Source organism: Porites lutea, chromosome 10 (assembly GCF_958299795.1).
Source record: "Porites lutea chromosome 10, jaPorLute2.1, whole genome shotgun sequence".
In the NCBI taxonomy this organism is placed as follows: domain Eukaryota; kingdom Metazoa; phylum Cnidaria; class Anthozoa; order Scleractinia; family Poritidae; genus Porites; species Porites lutea.
In genome coordinates this window covers 32,198,866-32,216,810 of record NC_133210.1, presented here as the reverse complement: position 1 = coordinate 32,216,810, position 17,945 = coordinate 32,198,866, and the positions used below count along the sequence as shown (strand labels likewise).

Below are 17,945 nucleotides of genomic sequence, written 5' to 3'. Positions count from 1 at the left end.
TTTGTGACCAGCGGTATCCCGAAGGAAAACAAAATGGCGGCTGAGCTATCGACTTTGGTGGCTTCATTTCTGGACACAAATCCCCAGATTTATGCTCCATTATTCCTTGAATGTGTTAACTCAAAGCGGCATCTTAACAATGAGGTGGGTATTTAAGCTAGCACTGAACTGTGCCTTTTCTTCCTCCGAGATTTTTAGAAACTTTTAACGCAACTACTTGTACGTTTTGTCCCACGTGCCGCTCTGCGCATTTCAACTTATCGTTTGATAAAATTGCATTACACGTGGTTTGCTTTGTTTATTTTAGAAAATTCGAGACGACTGGATTGGCAAGGTCCATACCTTTCTTAATTCGAAGACTGACAGGTATTCTGATATCACTGTACTGACAGAAAATTATCCTCTGCTTTAGCGAGGTTTTGTTGTCATGACGGTAGTTTTTTTTACCAGTTGGTTAGGTGTGTGCCTTCTTGGAGTCACCATTGAACAGTGTGATACAGATACTTTTACAAAGCATTGTGCCTCCTGGTTAAGAACTATTCTTCAAATAATTCAGGTAAAGAAATGTCTTGGTAATGCAATGCTTTAATCACCCTGCCAGAAAAGCCGTTTTTTCACTTGCTTGATTTTGGCATACTCAAGAAAGACTCAGCAAGAATCAAGTAAGGTCTTCGTTTAGCATGTGCTGCATGTTACCAGGTTAAAGCTTCAAACCCAGGACTAATAGCTGTGTGCTTGCTTCAGTGAGCTGGGTTACGGCCATCAATTTATTGATGAATGTAAGCCTGCACTAAAAAAAGAAAAAAAAAGTTTGATGAGAGAGAACAAGATTGCTTGGTCTAGAAGTTTGGGCAGTGGTGTCCTCAAAGGTTTCACGTGATTCAGGCAGAGCCTCTTTCTCCTCCCCAGTCAAGAAGACAAAAGGAGAGTCTGTTCACAGGGTGTTCATTAAACAGCGATTTCTAATTCTGCTGAGGACCACTCGGAGAACTTTGGGAGGGATGTAGGGTTAGGGGTAGGGTCTTCTTGCACATTTCAGGTAAAAATAAACAAGGACCCTTGCATTTAGGTGGCTGGAGGTGCCATAGCCCAAATAACTTTTAGAAAACCAAAGGAGGTAAACAAAGGAAGGAGGAATTATTTATAGGGTATGCCACTGACCAAAGATATTCCCAGAGTATGCCACTTAGGGTAGAATCTTTATTATCAAACTTGTTGCTTTCCTACACACACTCTGGAAACAAGATAGTCATATCTGGAGTAATGCCCCAGGATTCTCGTGGTTACCCCTCTGAAGGTCCGGAGGGAGAAGCTGCTAACTGTTGTATCAGTATACTTTTTATTTTTTCGGAAGTTTTTAGAAACAGACCCTTTGTCTCCTGTATGGATGGGAACAGTTGTGACTGGGATGATGATAGTTATATGGCCCAAAAACTCTCCAAATTTTGGATCTTCTTAGCCTGGTATATTTTCAGTTGAATTGTGAAGACTGCTGTTAGCAACAATGTCTCTCTTTTTAATGTTTGCAGACTCAAGAAAGACCAAACATCACACAGTATTGCAGTATACTCATTGATAAAACTTTGCAATATGCAGTTGAGGTATTACAGAAACAGACATGAAAATGTTTATAATATATGCCCATGTGTGTTTTGGGGTGTTGGTCTTTACGACCAGGATTACTGTTAATTTTTTAAAGTTAGTTTTCTCTTCTTTTAACTCCTAAAAATGATCAGTGTCTAAGGTAAAAATAATAAAAAAATAACACTCCTTTATGAGCTAAAGGGCATGACTATAATAATTATTATAGTATAATCACCAAATGTAAAAGGTTGATTGCTAAAGAAATGCTACTTATGAGTACGTGTATGATAGGAAACGTATAGTGAACAGTTTGGAGAATAACCATGCTGATATCAGTGCCTAAAGGGCTTTAGTATTTGCTTGCAGTATGCCCTCAACTGACCACACATTCAGAGAAGGGTCTGATGACATCCCCTTACAACTAACAGTCCGTCTGTCTTAGTTTTCAGAACTTTCAAGAGAGTTGGCAAACTCTGTGTTACCTACTATTATATCTACCATGTTGTCCAAAAAATGCTCGGTGAGTGTTATAGAGAGACACCTATAATGACTCTTGCACCAATATAGAATGCAGATAGTACTTTCATCATCAGCCGACTGAACAACAGTCAACTAGAAGGTCTCTCCAACTGGGTCCTAGGTAGTGTACATGAGGTCGTCCTCTGAGAAATACTTATTGGGGTTGATCCATTCCTGGGCTTGGTTGGAAAAGGACTTCTGTAGTCTCTGTGGTGGTCTTCTCCTATGAGATGGATCATACAACTCATAGATGTTGGTGGGTTCATCCTTCTTAGTACTAGACTTTTTTTTATTTCCAGTTATTGAATCAAAATGCTTCTTTACAGGATATTTCCTCTGTTTTGTCCATCCTTTCCTCCTGTGTGTGTCACTTTCCTGGACCAACTGGACCTTTCAGAGTGAGTATCTTTTTTATGGCTGGATTTACAAACAAAAGAGTAAAGCATGAGGCATAAGGAGTGTCAACCCACCGCCCCCCTCTCCCCACTTTCCCTTTCTGCAATAACAATGTAGGTTAGTTAATATTATCACAAAGCTCTAATGTCTTCAAAAGTCATCTTTATTTTAACACGAGACATCATTGACCCTTAAAAGAAGGCTCGTTACAAAATGCACAAACCACACAGCCTGACCATTCATGTCAAAATAGTACAACAGGGCAAAAAACAAGGAAAAGGTCCCTAGATTACGTGCCATGACAAAACTGACAAACTAAACAGACAACAACTAACTAATGTACTGAAAACTCGTGGCCAACAAAAGCTGCACAACAATGGCTAATGGCTTAGGGTAGGGGAGGGCTAAGACCCAGACTCCCTTTTTTGTTCCTGAGCCAGCGGAAAACAACACTTGTGTCGTGTCCAGTAATTGCATGAGTGGAGTGCCTGTAAACTAGCTTAAGGTATCATCCAGGGTAAAAAAATCATCATTTTTCAAATTTGCAATTTTTAGATGATTGAATGGAGCTCATCAAGAGCTTTCTTTTCAAAAAATTCCAGGAAGAAAGTACACTTTCACTACAGTACAAAACGATCCTTTCACCTTTTTAACCTTAACATTTTGCTTTCATTTTAGAATCAGATTGAGAATTTCCTGTTACCTCTCTTAAATTCAACCTGTGAAAACACAAGAAAGGTAAACAACAAGTAATTAATGATTCTAAATCATACTTAGAGCTTGTAGATTGAAGGCATTGGTAATTGGTTTTTTCTCTATTCACTGCTTGCAGGATAGCTGTCATTGTTATGCCGTGTTGCCAAGGTGCAGTCGAAGTAGTTCCAGTGGAAAAAGGCAGCTTTGTCCTTGGGGAACACAGTGGAATAAGATTGTTTCTACAATTCACAAGTTACTAGATGTTGCCTATGAAAATGTTGAACCTGGTTTGTGATAGACTATCATCCATAGTCTGTTAATTTGATTGAGTTTTAGGTTAGGTAACAGTGATAAAATTAATTCCATACCTGTCCTTTCTTCTCCAGTCTCATCTGATTCCTCCCAGGAATCTACTCAAGAGTCTGAAACATTACTCCTCGGTGAAATTCCACAGGTTGAACCTGGCCGGACATACACCCTTGTCACCCGATGTATGACACTCCTGCAATGTCTGTCTGTAATGATCAGGTACTTTTCTTTTATTCTATTTCATTTTCATATCTGTCTGTAATGACCAGGTATTTCTACTACATGCATAGAGGTATCATCAGAGACCCAATGAGTACTTTTTGAATATACATGATGTATGGTGATTAGAAGTCATTTTTGTGATTCTGCTTTAGTTTAGCCACCGACCCACTTATAAAGAATGCTCTGGGCTTTGCTTAAAAATATATGTCTATGGATAGTGGCTTTTATTGCCTTCAGGACGCTTTGATTTCAAAATAATGCTCTTTCTTATGAAGGGTATACTAAAGCATGCTCTCGCTCATTAATTTTATCATTATTATTACTATTATTATAATCATTATTATTATTAAAAATGTTTTTGATATTATTATTTCAGAGAGCAGTACTTTAAAGTTGTTACAGTTCCTGTTGAAGCTACCATTAACCTTGTGAACAGAATAATAGCAGTCACAACTAACTCTCTGGTAAGTTCAGTGGATTGCTGTATATACCTTATTAAAAAAATGTAATGCTTTGGTGTTTGGTCATTGACAATTGGGCATTGGGCATTAGGGCCAAGAATGATTTGATTGAATTGATTGGTCACCAAACAATAGCTTCCCAGAGCATAATTCCCAACTCCCTGGGCAAAGAAACCCTTATTGAATCAGCTATATGAAGTTCATTGCTTAGAATACTCTGATATGTAACTGGTACGATTTGAATTATGTTACAGATGAGAAAATTTATCATTAATCATTGTACTCTGTGTAGATATGTTGCAGACGTTGATTTTATATTTTTTTGTTAATTTAGTTCTTCCCTTTTTATTGAAATTCATTAGCACACATTATCATATCAAAAAACAAAGGGAAAAATTGAAGGAAATACTACCGAAAAAATGAACTGTGACAGGCACAATTAAATAACTTATGCTGAGTTTTTTCCCATGAATATTTACCATTTCATTTGCAGAAAAATGCGGTAATTGTAGAATCAGTACTGCTAAGAGCAAGTATACCTTTGATCCATACAAGTGCAGTAGATTTGCTAAGTAATATCATAACAAGGTATGTTATAATATGTCATTCCCTTGGTAGCATTTTTACTGTCTTGTTGCCTATAAGATGAAAAAGAAAATGGCAAAGTTGGCTCCTGGTTTAGTGAAGCTACCTAAATGTGTTCTCATTGTTTCTCTATTATTATTATTATATGGCTGCAATAGTACACACACTCTGATTGGCTGCTAAGCGGGCATTATTTTCTTGTAATGACCGGGCATTACAAGCTAGGTGTCCAAGGCATATAAATCTGTGTTTAACTTGAATCATATAATTATATAGTACCTACTGACACCCTTATGGTATCTGCTGACCCATGTCATGACTATATTGCAGGCTCAAGTGTACAACTCACTGAGCTGACATGCTTTTTAAAAGTTATCCGCTAACCAGTTAATGGTTTTAATTGATCGCAGGCCCAGGTCATCCATAATGAAAATGCCATGTAATAAATTACTTCTTAACCTCATCTGTTGAGTTAATAGAGGGAAATCTCAGACCTCGGCCTTGATGTATTGACCTTGCTTTCGCTTGGTCAATACACCAGGGCCTTGGTCTGAGATTTCCCTCTAATGACCTCACTCTCAGTTAATAAGTGGTATATAATGTTTAAGTCAAGTTCAAGCAATTTGTAGAGTTCTTTTTTGAGGATATTTCTCTAGGTACTCCATTTTCCTGTCTCTTTCAAATTCCAGTTCAGTATGGAATACATGGACACTTGCAAACAAATTCCTGTTTTAAGGGTGAACAAATTGCATGTACAAAATGACATATTTTAGTTTTTTTTTACATTAAAGTTTGTTCCCATTACTGTCTCCTATAGGTGTAGAGGACTAATTCTGCCTCACTGTGATTCAGTAGTGAGAATGCTGATTCAAGAGCTCACTTGGACAAAGCAGCAAAATCCTTCACATGGTCAAGACAAATCTTATAGGTCAGGTGACACTTTAGTGGACATAATATAATGATTGTAGTGACTTAGAAGTGCATATGGAATTGTTGGGACCAGCTTCTCTGACATTGGCTGTCTTTTTATACCCTTGATAGGAAACTAAGGTGTAGTGTGTATCTGTGCATTGAACGCTTGGTTCAACTGACAAGGGGCCTACCTGAGGGGGGTGGTGTGGTGGCTAAACTGGTACAGCAGATGTTGGATGACATAAAACCTATGGCTTCTCAAACTAAGGTAATGATATGGAAGGGGGTAAAGGGTCTGTGAATCTTTGAAATATAAAAACTACCAATGTCAAACACATAAATTTTGTTTGAGGTTGTTGCACTGTAAGATTATGTAACATAAAAGTTTATTTTTACCATTGTCTGTACATATAGGTAACATTAAAAAAAAGTAATCTATTTTGTTCTGCTTTATTTAGTTATTGCCAACTACAAGCACTGGAAATCAACAGATGTCAAAAAAGGTACCATTTTCAACTGAAACCCTTTCATGTCCAAACATCTCAGGCCATTTTCAAAATGACCTTATCTTACTACAGCCACCAACCTGTTTTCCTTCTTCTAATAATACTTGTAGTAATCTCCATGAGGATTCAATAACAAAATCAGTAATTTGAACAACAAAGTGACATCTTGTTCAAAGGTGTCTGATAGTTGCAGAGCCTTGTTGTCATTGTGTGAATGGCCTCTTTTGGTGGTTTGTCATGTAGACGAAATACTGCAGTGACCACTCAAATGATAGAAAACACCCAAATTAATCACCCATTGTGCACTTTTCTTTCTCTGGAGGCAAAGAAAAGAAAACTGCAAGATGATGTTGATCAACTACTAACAGGTAATTATGTCTGTTGATTTTTAAGACAATTTTGCTTTTGCCCCTGCCGTTTTCTGTGATTTTGTTTTTAGGACTGTTTTATATCATGATTAGTATCTACACACGTACATACTTTATTTGAGTAGGTAGTTGTATCTCTTTTTTTTGCACAGGTCAACAGAAGTTTGATACAAAGGCAAATGAGATGGTCACTTACAGAGCTCTAAGAGGTAAATTTAATCACAATCATTCTTCAGCTTCTAGTTAAAATAAATTATTCCATTTTACCTCATATGAGGGAATCAAAGACAGTCTAAGCTGTGGATCCTGATTCCAGGTACTTGATTCGTGATTCTTTGTCAGTGGAGCTTGGATACCAGATTCCAACCATCAGTGTGTGTTTCCAAATTCCTTGAGCTGTATCCCGGATTCCTTTGCATGGGGCGATTCCACTGCATCAATAGACTTTGTCCTTCCAAAGTGTAGGAGGGATGTAATGAGCGCACTATTTCAAGATCAGTCTCTGCCTGCATGTATTTGATGATTTATTGTAATCACTGCAAACTATGTTCATATGTTCCATTAACTATTGTTATCTTTTTAACAGCTTTATCTGCAGTTCTTATTGCTTCTGGAAATGATATTCCCCAAGGTACATTTAGGGTACGTTTTGAGAGAAGAATACCTCACTTGTGCTTGAACTGTCGCATACTCTTTCTATCTTCCATGCATTCTCATGAGGCTTATTATTATTTGTTTTTAGGAAATTCAAGTATACATAATAAGGCTCATTATTCAGTGTCAGCAGTCGCCATATGACTCCTTCCCAATACCATTCAGCAGTCCTGACTGTCGGCAGGCTTTGTACCACATTCTTCAGTGTTGTCTTCTTGTAAACTCACCTAACGTTCCGTCACCTGTCAATCATGCTGTTAGATTGTTTAGTGAGGGACTTCAAGATGCTGATCTCAAGGTACTTTGCTATGTTTTAACCCCTTAGCTAACAGATGATAGCATGATATCCAAAGTGGGAAAAGCGTAATTGCTTTTCAACTGCAGGGCTGTCACTAAGATTGCAAGTTGTGGAGTATATGAAATTTATAGGCTGGGATTGAATGCCTAGGAATTTCTTTTGGTTCTATTTTCTACTTGTTTCTTATGAAAGTAGCCGGTGATCAAGCTTAACCCTTTATGAAGCCCTATATCCAAATACAAACTCTCCAGACTGATCTACATGCATTTCCTTGAAGAACTGGTCAAGAGAATTTGTTTGTATATCAAAGCTTTTCTTATCAAGTGATTATCTTATTAATTCTCACAACATTTTCCCTTGATTATGTACTGATTTTGTGTGGAGAAAATTGACTTTGGTCAGTGACTCTTGTGTCTGAAAGGGTTAAAGTAGCGGGGGGAAGCCCCAACCCCCAGCTCTTAATTGACAGCTCTGAAAGTGCCCAACATAAACTACAAAGAAGGTGCTATCAAAATGCTACTTTTCACTGGGGGGATCAGGTAATTAAACTAAACAAAACCACAAAAGATCCTTCATAAAAGAATACATTAATGAAAATGCTTCTTGGCTAATAAGCACCTACAGGCCTGGGAATTCTCGGGTAAATAGATGAGTTGTTTTTATCAAACTAAATTGCAGATCTCTGTGGATAAAAAAAGGTACATCTGCCTCTTTCCAGCTGGCTGAGCAATATTATTTCAGTTCTTTTTGTTTTCAGGTATCAAGTTTTTGTCAGGAGGCCTTAGCTGTAGCTAACTCCATCATCCATCCAAGGTCCTTTCCACAAGTGTGCTCTGCTGCTGGGCCACTGTCACTAAGTACCTCTGAACACCATCCCAGTAATGGCCCCTTGTCCACTGACTTTGATCAAAGTTCATCCGTGTCAGTTACGTCAAGATCACTTGTTCAAACAGGAAGTGGAAATTCTTTACCTCAGCAAAGCATTTTGAGCAGAGGATCATTTGAAAACAGCAATGGTGTTGGATATTCAGAAATAGGACAAAACTCCTTGAGATACACAGAAAAGGGTCAGGCTACAGAAAGCAGTGATGTCAATTCATCTTTAACTAGTGTCAGGAATATATCTGAGGAATATGAACATCATACATTTCAAAAAAGTTCTGTTAACCAAAATGAAACATCAAACAGCCAGGTTGACCACTGCATACTAACGGACAATGCTAGCCAATTAGCAAGAATACAGGCTTCCACATCAAGTTCTGACAGCTCAATGCCACAATTGCTTAACCAGGAAGGATTCATTGATGCAAATAAGAGTAAAACAGTGTCGGAAAATACTGCCCATGAAAGAGAACAAAGAGATGTTACTACATCTTTCTTTCAGTCAGCAGTATTGCATGATACACATAACACTTTTGGATCATCTGAACCAAAGAGAAGAAGAGCTGATGACAGTTGTATTGGTTCTGATCAGATGTTGAATGACAAACAGCGTGAAGGTACAACAACAAGCGAAGAACAATGGATTGGCCACACTAGAGACAAAGAACGCGAAGAGAGAGAAGCAGCAGCGACAAATGAAGTAAGTAAAATTTTTTGTATTTTTTTAAATGTTTCTTATCATTAACTGTAAAGTGAAAGGAGTTTGTTGGTGTGACAATGAACCACATCTGAACCACAAAACAATAGCTCATCAACAATTTCTTCCAGTCATCTACAGTTTGGTAAAAGTTAGAAATTCCTAGGTACAGCCAACTCTCTCTTAACGGACACCTCACTATAAAACAGACACCTAGAGTTGGTCCCTGCCTTTTCTAACGCTGTTTAGTTTCCTCTCTATAAGATGGACACCTGTCTAAGATGGACACATAGTGCTTACCCCCGCCAGGTGTCTGTCTTAGAAAGAGTTGACTGTATTTGATATGTTGTTTTACTTTATCTGACCAGGGGTTTCATTTCAGGCCAGACGCCAGATGCAACGTCCAGTAGTTTGACATGTAACGTCTGGTAGTTCACACACAAAATAATAATAATTTTTTTAGGTGTGAAAATCGTTTTTAACTCGTGGGGATTGCAGGGACTAGGATATGCAAATTAGTCACTCGCTCAGGCATGCCCCCGCACCCCCCTAGGAGTTCGGCACTCAATGTTCACACCAGTGGCACGAATGGTGCATGTCTGCCAGCTGAACCACTGTATCTGGTACTTCCAAATGCTACCAAAAACCCTGTCTGACCCTAATTTTTTGGCTTTTCCAGGATAATGATGAGACTTTTGAGATGTTAGCGTCATTTGTTGACTCCTATCCAGACTCGGATTAGTGAGAATTTGAATATGCAAGACAAGTGCCTTTCTTCATTCCTTTCTGCCTCTGTAAGCAATTTTTTTTAAGTTAAATACTTTTTTGACCTTTTTGAGACTAGTCAGTAGTAATAGCCAAAGGTTTCAAGGTGCGGGCAACAACGATCGATGGTCAAAACACTTTTGCTCCTATGCTGAGCTTTGCGCAAGGTTCATGTGATAGATGGTCAAAACACGTGTGATCAGATTACAAGTGATCATGGTACAAATGTGAGTGATCAAATCATGTTCTATGCATTCCATTCTTTGTAAGTGGAAGAGTGGAACTTCAAACAAATGCTCGCTACATACATGCGATGCATGTGTAATTACAACATTGAGATTGGGAACTGGAAATACAATGATATATTATAATAAACCTTATACACTGTCAAGAGAGTCCTTATTGTAGCTTAAATGGTTGACAGTTAATTATCATGTCAGCTCAGAGACAATGGGATACACAATTATTGCTAAAATACGAACTAATTATTTATACTGTATTGTACAATAAACCGCACTCAATCAGTATGCTAACAATGTTTTGTTTTTATTTTGCATATTTATTTACACTGCATGTGCATTCTTTTAATTACTAAAAAAATAATAAGAAAAATCCCCCAAATTATTTTACTTAATTTGTAAGCATTGGTATTTACAATAATTCACAGCATAACAGTTATTTTTCTCCTCTTCTAAAACTTCCTTGCACAAGAACAATCACAACTGGAAAGTGTTTCCCTTTAAAATTCTTTAAACTCACATAAACACAGATTTAGCTAGGGTTTTCTGTTATTTTGTGAAAATCAAGCCAATGCTAAGAAAAATAATTTCATAACTACCCCTAGCATAAATATTTATAGTTTAATTTGCATTATTAGAACAAGCTTCACTTCGCAACATGTAACCATCAACAGTTCCTTTCTTTCTCTCTACTTGTACATTTTTCTGATTTGCTAAATCAAACTCGTTTTGTAATTTCAATGCAAATTGAAAGTCTCTGTCTTCTTGCTCCTTTCTTTCATTAATGAGATCAGAGATGTTGTGTGATAAATAATTAAGTCCAGATGCATCTGAGTCTGTTGTTCTCCAATGATTCTTATTGTTTACAAGGTCACATCTGCTCTTTTCTAAACCTATAGAAAATGGGAGTAACCATTATAAGTAACCACAAAACCACAAGACTAGTCTAACAGATTATTATTTTTTAAATGACTTAGCACTAAAAGTTTTAGTTGAACTGCAGGAAACAAAATAAAATAGTAATATGTATAAAGACATTTTATCACATCTTCGCAGATTGATTCAAAAAGTGAACTTGTTTATTGCAGTTGCTATAAGTATGGTTGAGTACATAGCTATAATGGTCTTTCAAATTGTTAAATCTTTCTCCTGTGGTTCAAATATAAGAAATTTAAAATACACACTAATCTAATCTATGACAATCTTACGTCAGTGGTAGGTCTGATTTTTAAGACTGATTTGTTTTGTAGGTTAAGAGCAAGAACAGCGGCCATAACTTCTCTAATTCAGCTTAAGTTCAATGCAAACATCATAAATTGTAAAACAGGAATGTGCATTACCTTGATTGTTTGGTTGTCTGGTAGGAGAAAACCATCTATCCAGTGTGTTGCAGCCATGATGGTCTTGCGTTCTCTGTGATTTAATCTTCTTTCCTTTCCCTTGTTTTGAATTTGCACCAGTTGACAAAGTTTTTGATGAGCTTGGCTGCAAAAGTATCTCTTTTCCTTGTGAATTCTAAAAAATATAGGAAATATTGATGATAATAATAATAATAATAATAATAATAATAATAATAATAACAATCTTCATACAGGGAGCTCACTTCACAAAGAGTGATATTCAGTGAGGCCTTGTAAAATAATAGAAAGATAAATGATCTCAGATAAATAAATACATAATAGAAGTAGAGAACTAAAAACTTAACTAATATAAGCTACAGCCATGTTAAAAATGTTAAAATGTCAGATAAATATAAATATAGCCACGGTATGCTTTGCAAAGTATACAAATTCTAATTTACTTATTCTGTCCCTTGTATTTTGACGAACGGAATGGTAACTATGAGATTATAAGGCAGCCTTCTTGTTCCTGTGTCATACACACTCTAACTGACAAAAGTAAAACTAAACCTCTGCCAACAAAAAATGGGTATACAATTATTAACAGTTAAAGAGCAGCATATAAAGAGTAACCCTTCTGCCATTTTTTGTATACTTTCACCATAATTTTAGCTCATTCTGATTTAAACTTAGGGTGGCTGAATGCCCCTGACGACAGTGCCAGTAACTCTACTGTTCTCTTATCCTATGGCATTCAATTTAATTACCTGTTCTTTCTCTTCTAACAATATCTGTCTGGCAAGTTCTTCATCTTGTAATGCCTGGTGCTCTATTGACCTTGCAAGTTTTTGTTCCTCCTCTAGTAGTTTACGCACAACTTCTTCACTTGCCTGCATCTCTTGTTCCCTTGCTTGTTGTAACTGACAAGAGAAAAAATTACACTCATTAATTTAGTTAAACTCAGCTTGACTAAATTTTCCTCTTCTTGCCCCATCTGATTTTGAGGTTCTCTTTGTAAAGCACCTTTTGGTGACTGCAGCTTCCTCTTTAAAATAACGTTACTATTATTACTCAGGGATATTCATAAAACTTGAGATACAGGCAGGTGGTTTGAGAGTAGAGTAAACCAATAGATCGTTTTCACTGTCATGCAACGAAAAAATAAATTGGAAACCGTCCAGTGGAAGAAGTCAAGAAAATGAAATGTTATAAAAGACTATTATATAAACAATTTGTCCAAGTCTAAGGTCTTTATGGCCCACAGTTTCGGAATTATTTGCCGAAACGTTTCACGCACCTGTGGAGAACTTAGTATGGAGACACCATATTGGTGCACCGTTTTGGTGCACCAATATGGCCGCCGGAAATCAACAAAAAAATCTGGAGTTCCTTTTTTTCTATAAAAGCTCTTTCTTTTTACTCAAGAACTAGCATACGTTCACATAAACATACCCTCTAATACTTGAAATGGTTATACTGCTGAAAATCAAGAGGACAGTATTCCTATTTTGATGTCACGCACTGTGGAAACTCGAAAGTTCAAATTGTGTATTTTCGAAATGAAACATGCTACAGGACTGGAAACTTGTACAAAGATTTATTTTTTGTTTATCTTCAACCTAGTGTAAATAGGAATTCGTAAAACCTCGCCATTTTGACTTTACAATTTGATGATGTCACATTGAAAACCATCTATATTTTACAGTTGCACCTTCACTAACAGCCACCTCTCTACAACAGCCATTTTTTTTGCCGAAAGTCCGTGCATTCACTTTTGTTTCAACCTCTCTACAACGGCCACCTCTCTACAGTGGCCACTTTTTTCTGTGCCAAAGGTAGCCGTTGTAGAGAGGTTTAACTGTATCAGTAAGGTTAAGGACAGGTTTTCATTCACTGATAACTTTAGTTTAAGGGGGGAAAGTAGCCCACTCCTCCAAGTGAAGAAGCCAATAGTACTTTTGGTCAGCCATTAGAGCTTACTGAGAGCACTGGTTTCTGTATTATAAAAGTACAGTTTACCTTTCTCATTTCTTCTTCATACTCTTTGCGAACCTCCCCATCCTGTGATATTGCTCTTTTGAGGGGTGGAGTATCTGTGGTTTCAAGAAAACTCATGTTTCAATTAACTGTTTAACACATAACCAGCCTGTTACTTAAGACATCATTAGCATTGGGTCTGCTAATCAAGAGTTACCAGCAGATTTGTTTTGTTTTCCTTTAAGCTAAGTACATAAAGTGCTTTCTTTCCGAACCCTCAACCGAAAACTTTTGGAAACTGAAAAAAAAAAACAACAAACAAACAAAGAGAAATTAGGCCTAGGATAGCATGATTCAGCTAGTTTTAACCTTTTTTGCCAAGCAATGGCAAGTGAAATGCACTGTGGGCAAAGCCTAATTTTTCTCACTGGCGAGTTATTTTAGTGCAAGTTTCCTTTGAAAAAAGCTAAGGATACACAAGTTAAACTTTTATTTGTAATACACTAATTTCTTACTGTTTTGGGATAATTTCCAGAACAATAATAATCACCTCGCCGTATAGAGGGGAAAAAATTGCAAGCAAGGCGCTCTGTATGAATACAGTAACAGAGAAAAATTCGCCGTTTACATGCAAATTTTTTTCTCTGTTGTTAACGTAAGATCAAGTAAATTTACTGATTATGAAACAAAAAGTAAGACTTGTATTTCACATTCAACTCACCAAACAGATCTTCATCATCCTCTCCACGCAATCGTTTCTGACATTTCTTAGGAAAAAGTTTTTGAATCTGTTTCCATCGATTTAAATCGACCAAAGTTCCATTTCGGGAATTTCGTCTGGCCCAACTTGATATTCTCATTCGGCAAAGTGGACAGAGAAAATTTGCTTCCTGCACATTTTGTTTAAAGCATGGTCCACAAAGTTCATGTTCACACGGCATAACCACCGGCTCAATTAGGATTTGCAAGCAGATAGGGCACGTAAAGTCTGCAGATGAGATGGAGTTTACATTTGCCTCGCTAAATTGTTCTGTTTCAAGCATATTAAAGCTAGTGACTCTCTTCGAAGTCGATGTTTCTTCGTCTTCTTCAGTCGCCATCTTGGATCTTTTACGATGTTTTTGCTATGGAATGCTGGGAGAATAAATTTCGCGCCAAAAATTATCCAGGCGGACGAATCGGATGTCTGCGGGCGCAACCGACGCTTCGCCGAAGGGTAGCCTGCGTAGCAAGCGCTTCCGCGCGAGTTCGTCGAGAACGTCGGGACGAGAGCAAAAAAAAAAAGGATTGACGGGGGAGGGGGAGGGGAAAGAAGGAACCGCTTGCCCGCAAACCCCACGATTTTGAAAAACTGCGTTCGCCCACGAACGCAGCTTCTGATTGGTGCGGTCCTGTTAGTGTTGATTACTTAGCACTCGAAACATCAATCAACCAAGGTATGCTTTGTTTACGAGCGTCACAGATCTGGTCTCATCTGATTTGCGGTCGCAGATTACAAATGCTTTGGACTGATATTTATTTGAATCGTTGGTTTGTACAAAGGTTTATGAGATCAGAGTCTTCAACGTATATTTGGAGATCGAGCAGTGGAGACTAAGGAAGGCCAATTTAATGAGAATGACAGCGTGCGGATCTGACTGGAAAAAAGCAAATGGACTGTTTGTTGGAGATAACATCAACGTAAATCAGAACATCAGTACTCAACACTGGCTAAAGCCGCCATAGACAAGCGATTTGTTAGCTTTCTGAAATGAAAAGATTCTTTTTGTTTATTGGAAATTTAGCGGCGTGTATTATAGAGAACGTTTCGACACGGGCTGAAGAGCAGCTGCTCTGCAAAACTTATAGCCCGCGGAGTGAATTGTTCCGGACAAATCATTGTTGACGTTTAGACAAGGTTTCACGACGAGATAAAGCCGCACAATAAACCGCTTAGAGTTTTAACCTTCTTTTATCGTAAACCTTTTTTATTACAGTTTTCGCAATCGCCTGGAACGTGTTCTATTACAGAACAAAGTAATTTTACAAGTCTGGCAATCCAGGGGTAATCTGTTCGTTATACTTCTATTTTGACGAGCTGTCAATTTACAAACGAGCCGAACCGTGAAATATCAAGGGGCGTTTTTCAGAATCGTGGGGTTTGCGGGCAAGCGTTTCCTCTTCTCCCCCCCCCCCCCCCCCCCCTCTTCCACCTTTTTTTTTTCTCGCTTCCGCTCTTACTTTCGCGCAATAACTCGATTGGAAACGCTTGCTACGCAGGCTACCGAAGGGAAACCAGATTCTCTGATTGGAAAATCCTTGGCATTTGTCAAACAACAGTAAATATGGTCTGTCAACAATATTGAGCGGTTATCTTTCCCGTTGCGAAAAGTTGCGAACCCTTGTGTTCTGTGATTAGAAAGGAGGTTTACGGAGTTTTAAGGGTACTCAAGGACCTCCCCAGGGACCCCCTGTACATCCTAAAACACCAAGCGGTTGCAAATGGCGGGAAATTTTGGCGCGAAATGGTGTATGGCGGGAAAAGCAGCGCGCGTCTTTCCAGGTATAAAACTGAATACCATCGTTTTTACGGTCATTCTTGTCTTTCCTTTCAAACAAGTTACAAAGTTCGGTTGCTGATTAAAGGGTTTTTTTTTTCAAATAATACTTGGCTATTTTGAAGCAATAATGCCGGCCGCAGAAGCTGAGACAAATTGTGCTACTCCTGTCATTAAAAAAGATGTTGAGAAGTTTCCTGAGAAGACCAAGTCAAGTTCCAAAGAAGACGAAGCTGTTTGCAAAGAAGTGATGACAGCAGAAGAAGAAACAAAGAAGACTGAGGAGTCGGAAAAGATGGAAAAAGAGAATTTCCCGGAGAAAGAGAGCAAAGATGAGTCAAATACGATGCCAGGAAACGAAGAGAAAACTGAATGTGAATGTGAAGGACCAGCGGAGAATGCTCAAGGCGAATCCACGGAGATGACGGAACATTCCAAGCGAAGGTCCACGGAAGGTGATGAAGGTAGCGAAACCAAGGAAGAAGAAAGCCCTCCGAAAAAGAGAAAATCTACTTAAGAGAGGATGAAGACCGTCTACTTTGGTATTGTACCACTAAATTTAAACTTTATGTACCCTCATTTGGCATTCTGTAAGACTTAAAGAAAGATAAAGCTAACTGATTAACTTAATGTATATCGGCTTAAGAATGACTGTAAGGAAGGTTTATATTTTGGGAATTCAGGAGAATTTAATCTATTTAGACTCCGCATGATTATTAACCATTATTTTGACAGAAAAGCTGAGCTTAAAAGGTTTTTGAACTGCGACTTCGGAAAATGAAATTTCACCATCCGCGTGAGTAAAACTTTTTTTGACGAAATCAGTTTTTACTGTAATTAAGCTTACTCTACTAGGCTTAGTTTAAACGAACTTGATGGAAGAGTCAGTTTGAAGTATAAGCTTACCTTGTTCAATTGAACTTGTTATACGTGACGAAAACCATGAATAGTGACGGTATCTTTAACTCCTCCTTTTTCCAAATATGTTTTAAAGAGATGTTTGTAATATTTGCGCCAGAGGTGAGCCATTAATAAAAATTGTCTACTTACTATACTCTCTCGTTTTGGCCATCTGAAGCTTGAAATAATTTAAATTTTACTCTCTGGCGTTCTTCCAAGCACTTATACCAGACAAGACCACAGTTTTTGGAGTTTTTGAGATACAGTCAGAAACAGAACTATTTAAGCCCAAGACTGTAGAGCTCCTTATCTTTAATATTTTCGGCTAAGGGGACTCGAAATACGACCTAGTCAGAGAGCTGGTAGATAAGGTTAATATGCAAAAAGGAATCCTTTCGTTATCTGCCATAATCTCTAGTTATCATAAACATTTGTTTATTTGGAATCTTCAAACCTGATAACTGCGACGCTGACCTATTGTAAATTATCTTTAAATATGCTCTCTAACTCTCCGAGACTCCAAAAAACTCCATGGGAAGCCGGACCGCAAAATTTTTATTTTTAGCCTGAGGTGTATTCTTTTTTTAAAACCTCCATTGTTCAAGGGGAATAGGGAAACTCTTGTTCGAGTTCTTTTTGGAACTTTATGTCGGACTTGATACGTAATTGAAGTTTAATTTGCCTTCACACTCAAACGAAATTGGTCATAAAAACTCTTCATAATAGATTCAAGCAAAGAAATAAGAAGAAACCATTGTTCTAACAAGGATAACCTCGCGGAAGAGTGATGAATCAAATAATTGGAGTCCAAATGCAAAGTGGCGAGAAAGTTGACTTGGGGCAGGAAATAATTAGGAAACCAAACCCTTCACTGAATGTAAACCAATCGGGAATCTTAATCCGCCCCCGTTCATTGGCCCAACAGAGAAATTTTTGCTTAGATCTCGGCCTAACTGTTATTAGTCAAAGGGTACCGCTGGCAGCTGTTTGCCTCATAGAGTATTCATGATTGATTGTTTACATTGTTTGTCAATTAGTATTGGACGAATACGGGAAGGGCTCATCGGTTACACCCTCGAGCACATCGTGGAACTGTCA

The 17,945-nt window shown here is 37.8% G+C and overlaps 3 protein-coding genes across 3 annotated transcripts in view; 2 read left to right on the top strand and 1 right to left on the bottom strand.

Annotated features, from left to right (window-relative positions):
- The first annotated feature begins 33 nt into the window (after nt 1-33).
- On the top strand, nt 34-9,919 carry LOC140950000 (proline-, glutamic acid- and leucine-rich protein 1-like). Its single transcript, XM_073399155.1, has 20 exons — nt 34-144; nt 308-366; nt 451-556; nt 1,530-1,601; nt 2,027-2,104; nt 2,430-2,501; nt 3,178-3,237; nt 3,332-3,482; nt 3,582-3,723; nt 4,103-4,190; nt 4,681-4,775; nt 5,590-5,700; nt 5,814-5,952; nt 6,143-6,187; nt 6,513-6,558; nt 6,711-6,767; nt 7,145-7,200; nt 7,301-7,510; nt 8,268-9,092; nt 9,769-9,919. Exons 1-20 carry the CDS (start codon nt 34-36, stop codon nt 9,829-9,831), a joined length of 2,586 nt encoding a protein of 861 aa, XP_073255256.1. The 3' UTR covers nt 9,832-9,919.
- Nucleotides 9,920-10,381: 462 nt separating this feature from the next.
- LOC140949998 (uncharacterized) lies at nt 10,382-14,565 on the bottom strand. Its single transcript, XM_073399152.1, has 5 exons — nt 14,132-14,565; nt 13,453-13,526; nt 12,201-12,353; nt 11,434-11,608; nt 10,382-10,986 (listed from the first exon to the last, which is right to left on the bottom strand). The coding sequence occupies exons 1-5, from the start codon at nt 14,508-14,510 to the stop codon at nt 10,715-10,717; spliced, it is 1,053 nt and encodes a 350-aa protein (XP_073255253.1). The 5' UTR covers nt 14,511-14,565; the 3' UTR covers nt 10,382-10,714.
- Nucleotides 14,566-17,676: 3,111 nt separating this feature from the next.
- LOC140950072 (glypican-6-like) overlaps nt 17,677-17,945 on the top strand; it is a 9,593-nt gene continuing 9,324 nt past the window's right edge. The window contains exon 1 of the mRNA XM_073399238.1: nt 17,677-17,945. This exon is cut by the window's right edge and continues 300 nt beyond it. The gene's annotated coding sequence lies outside the window, so the exon portion shown is untranslated.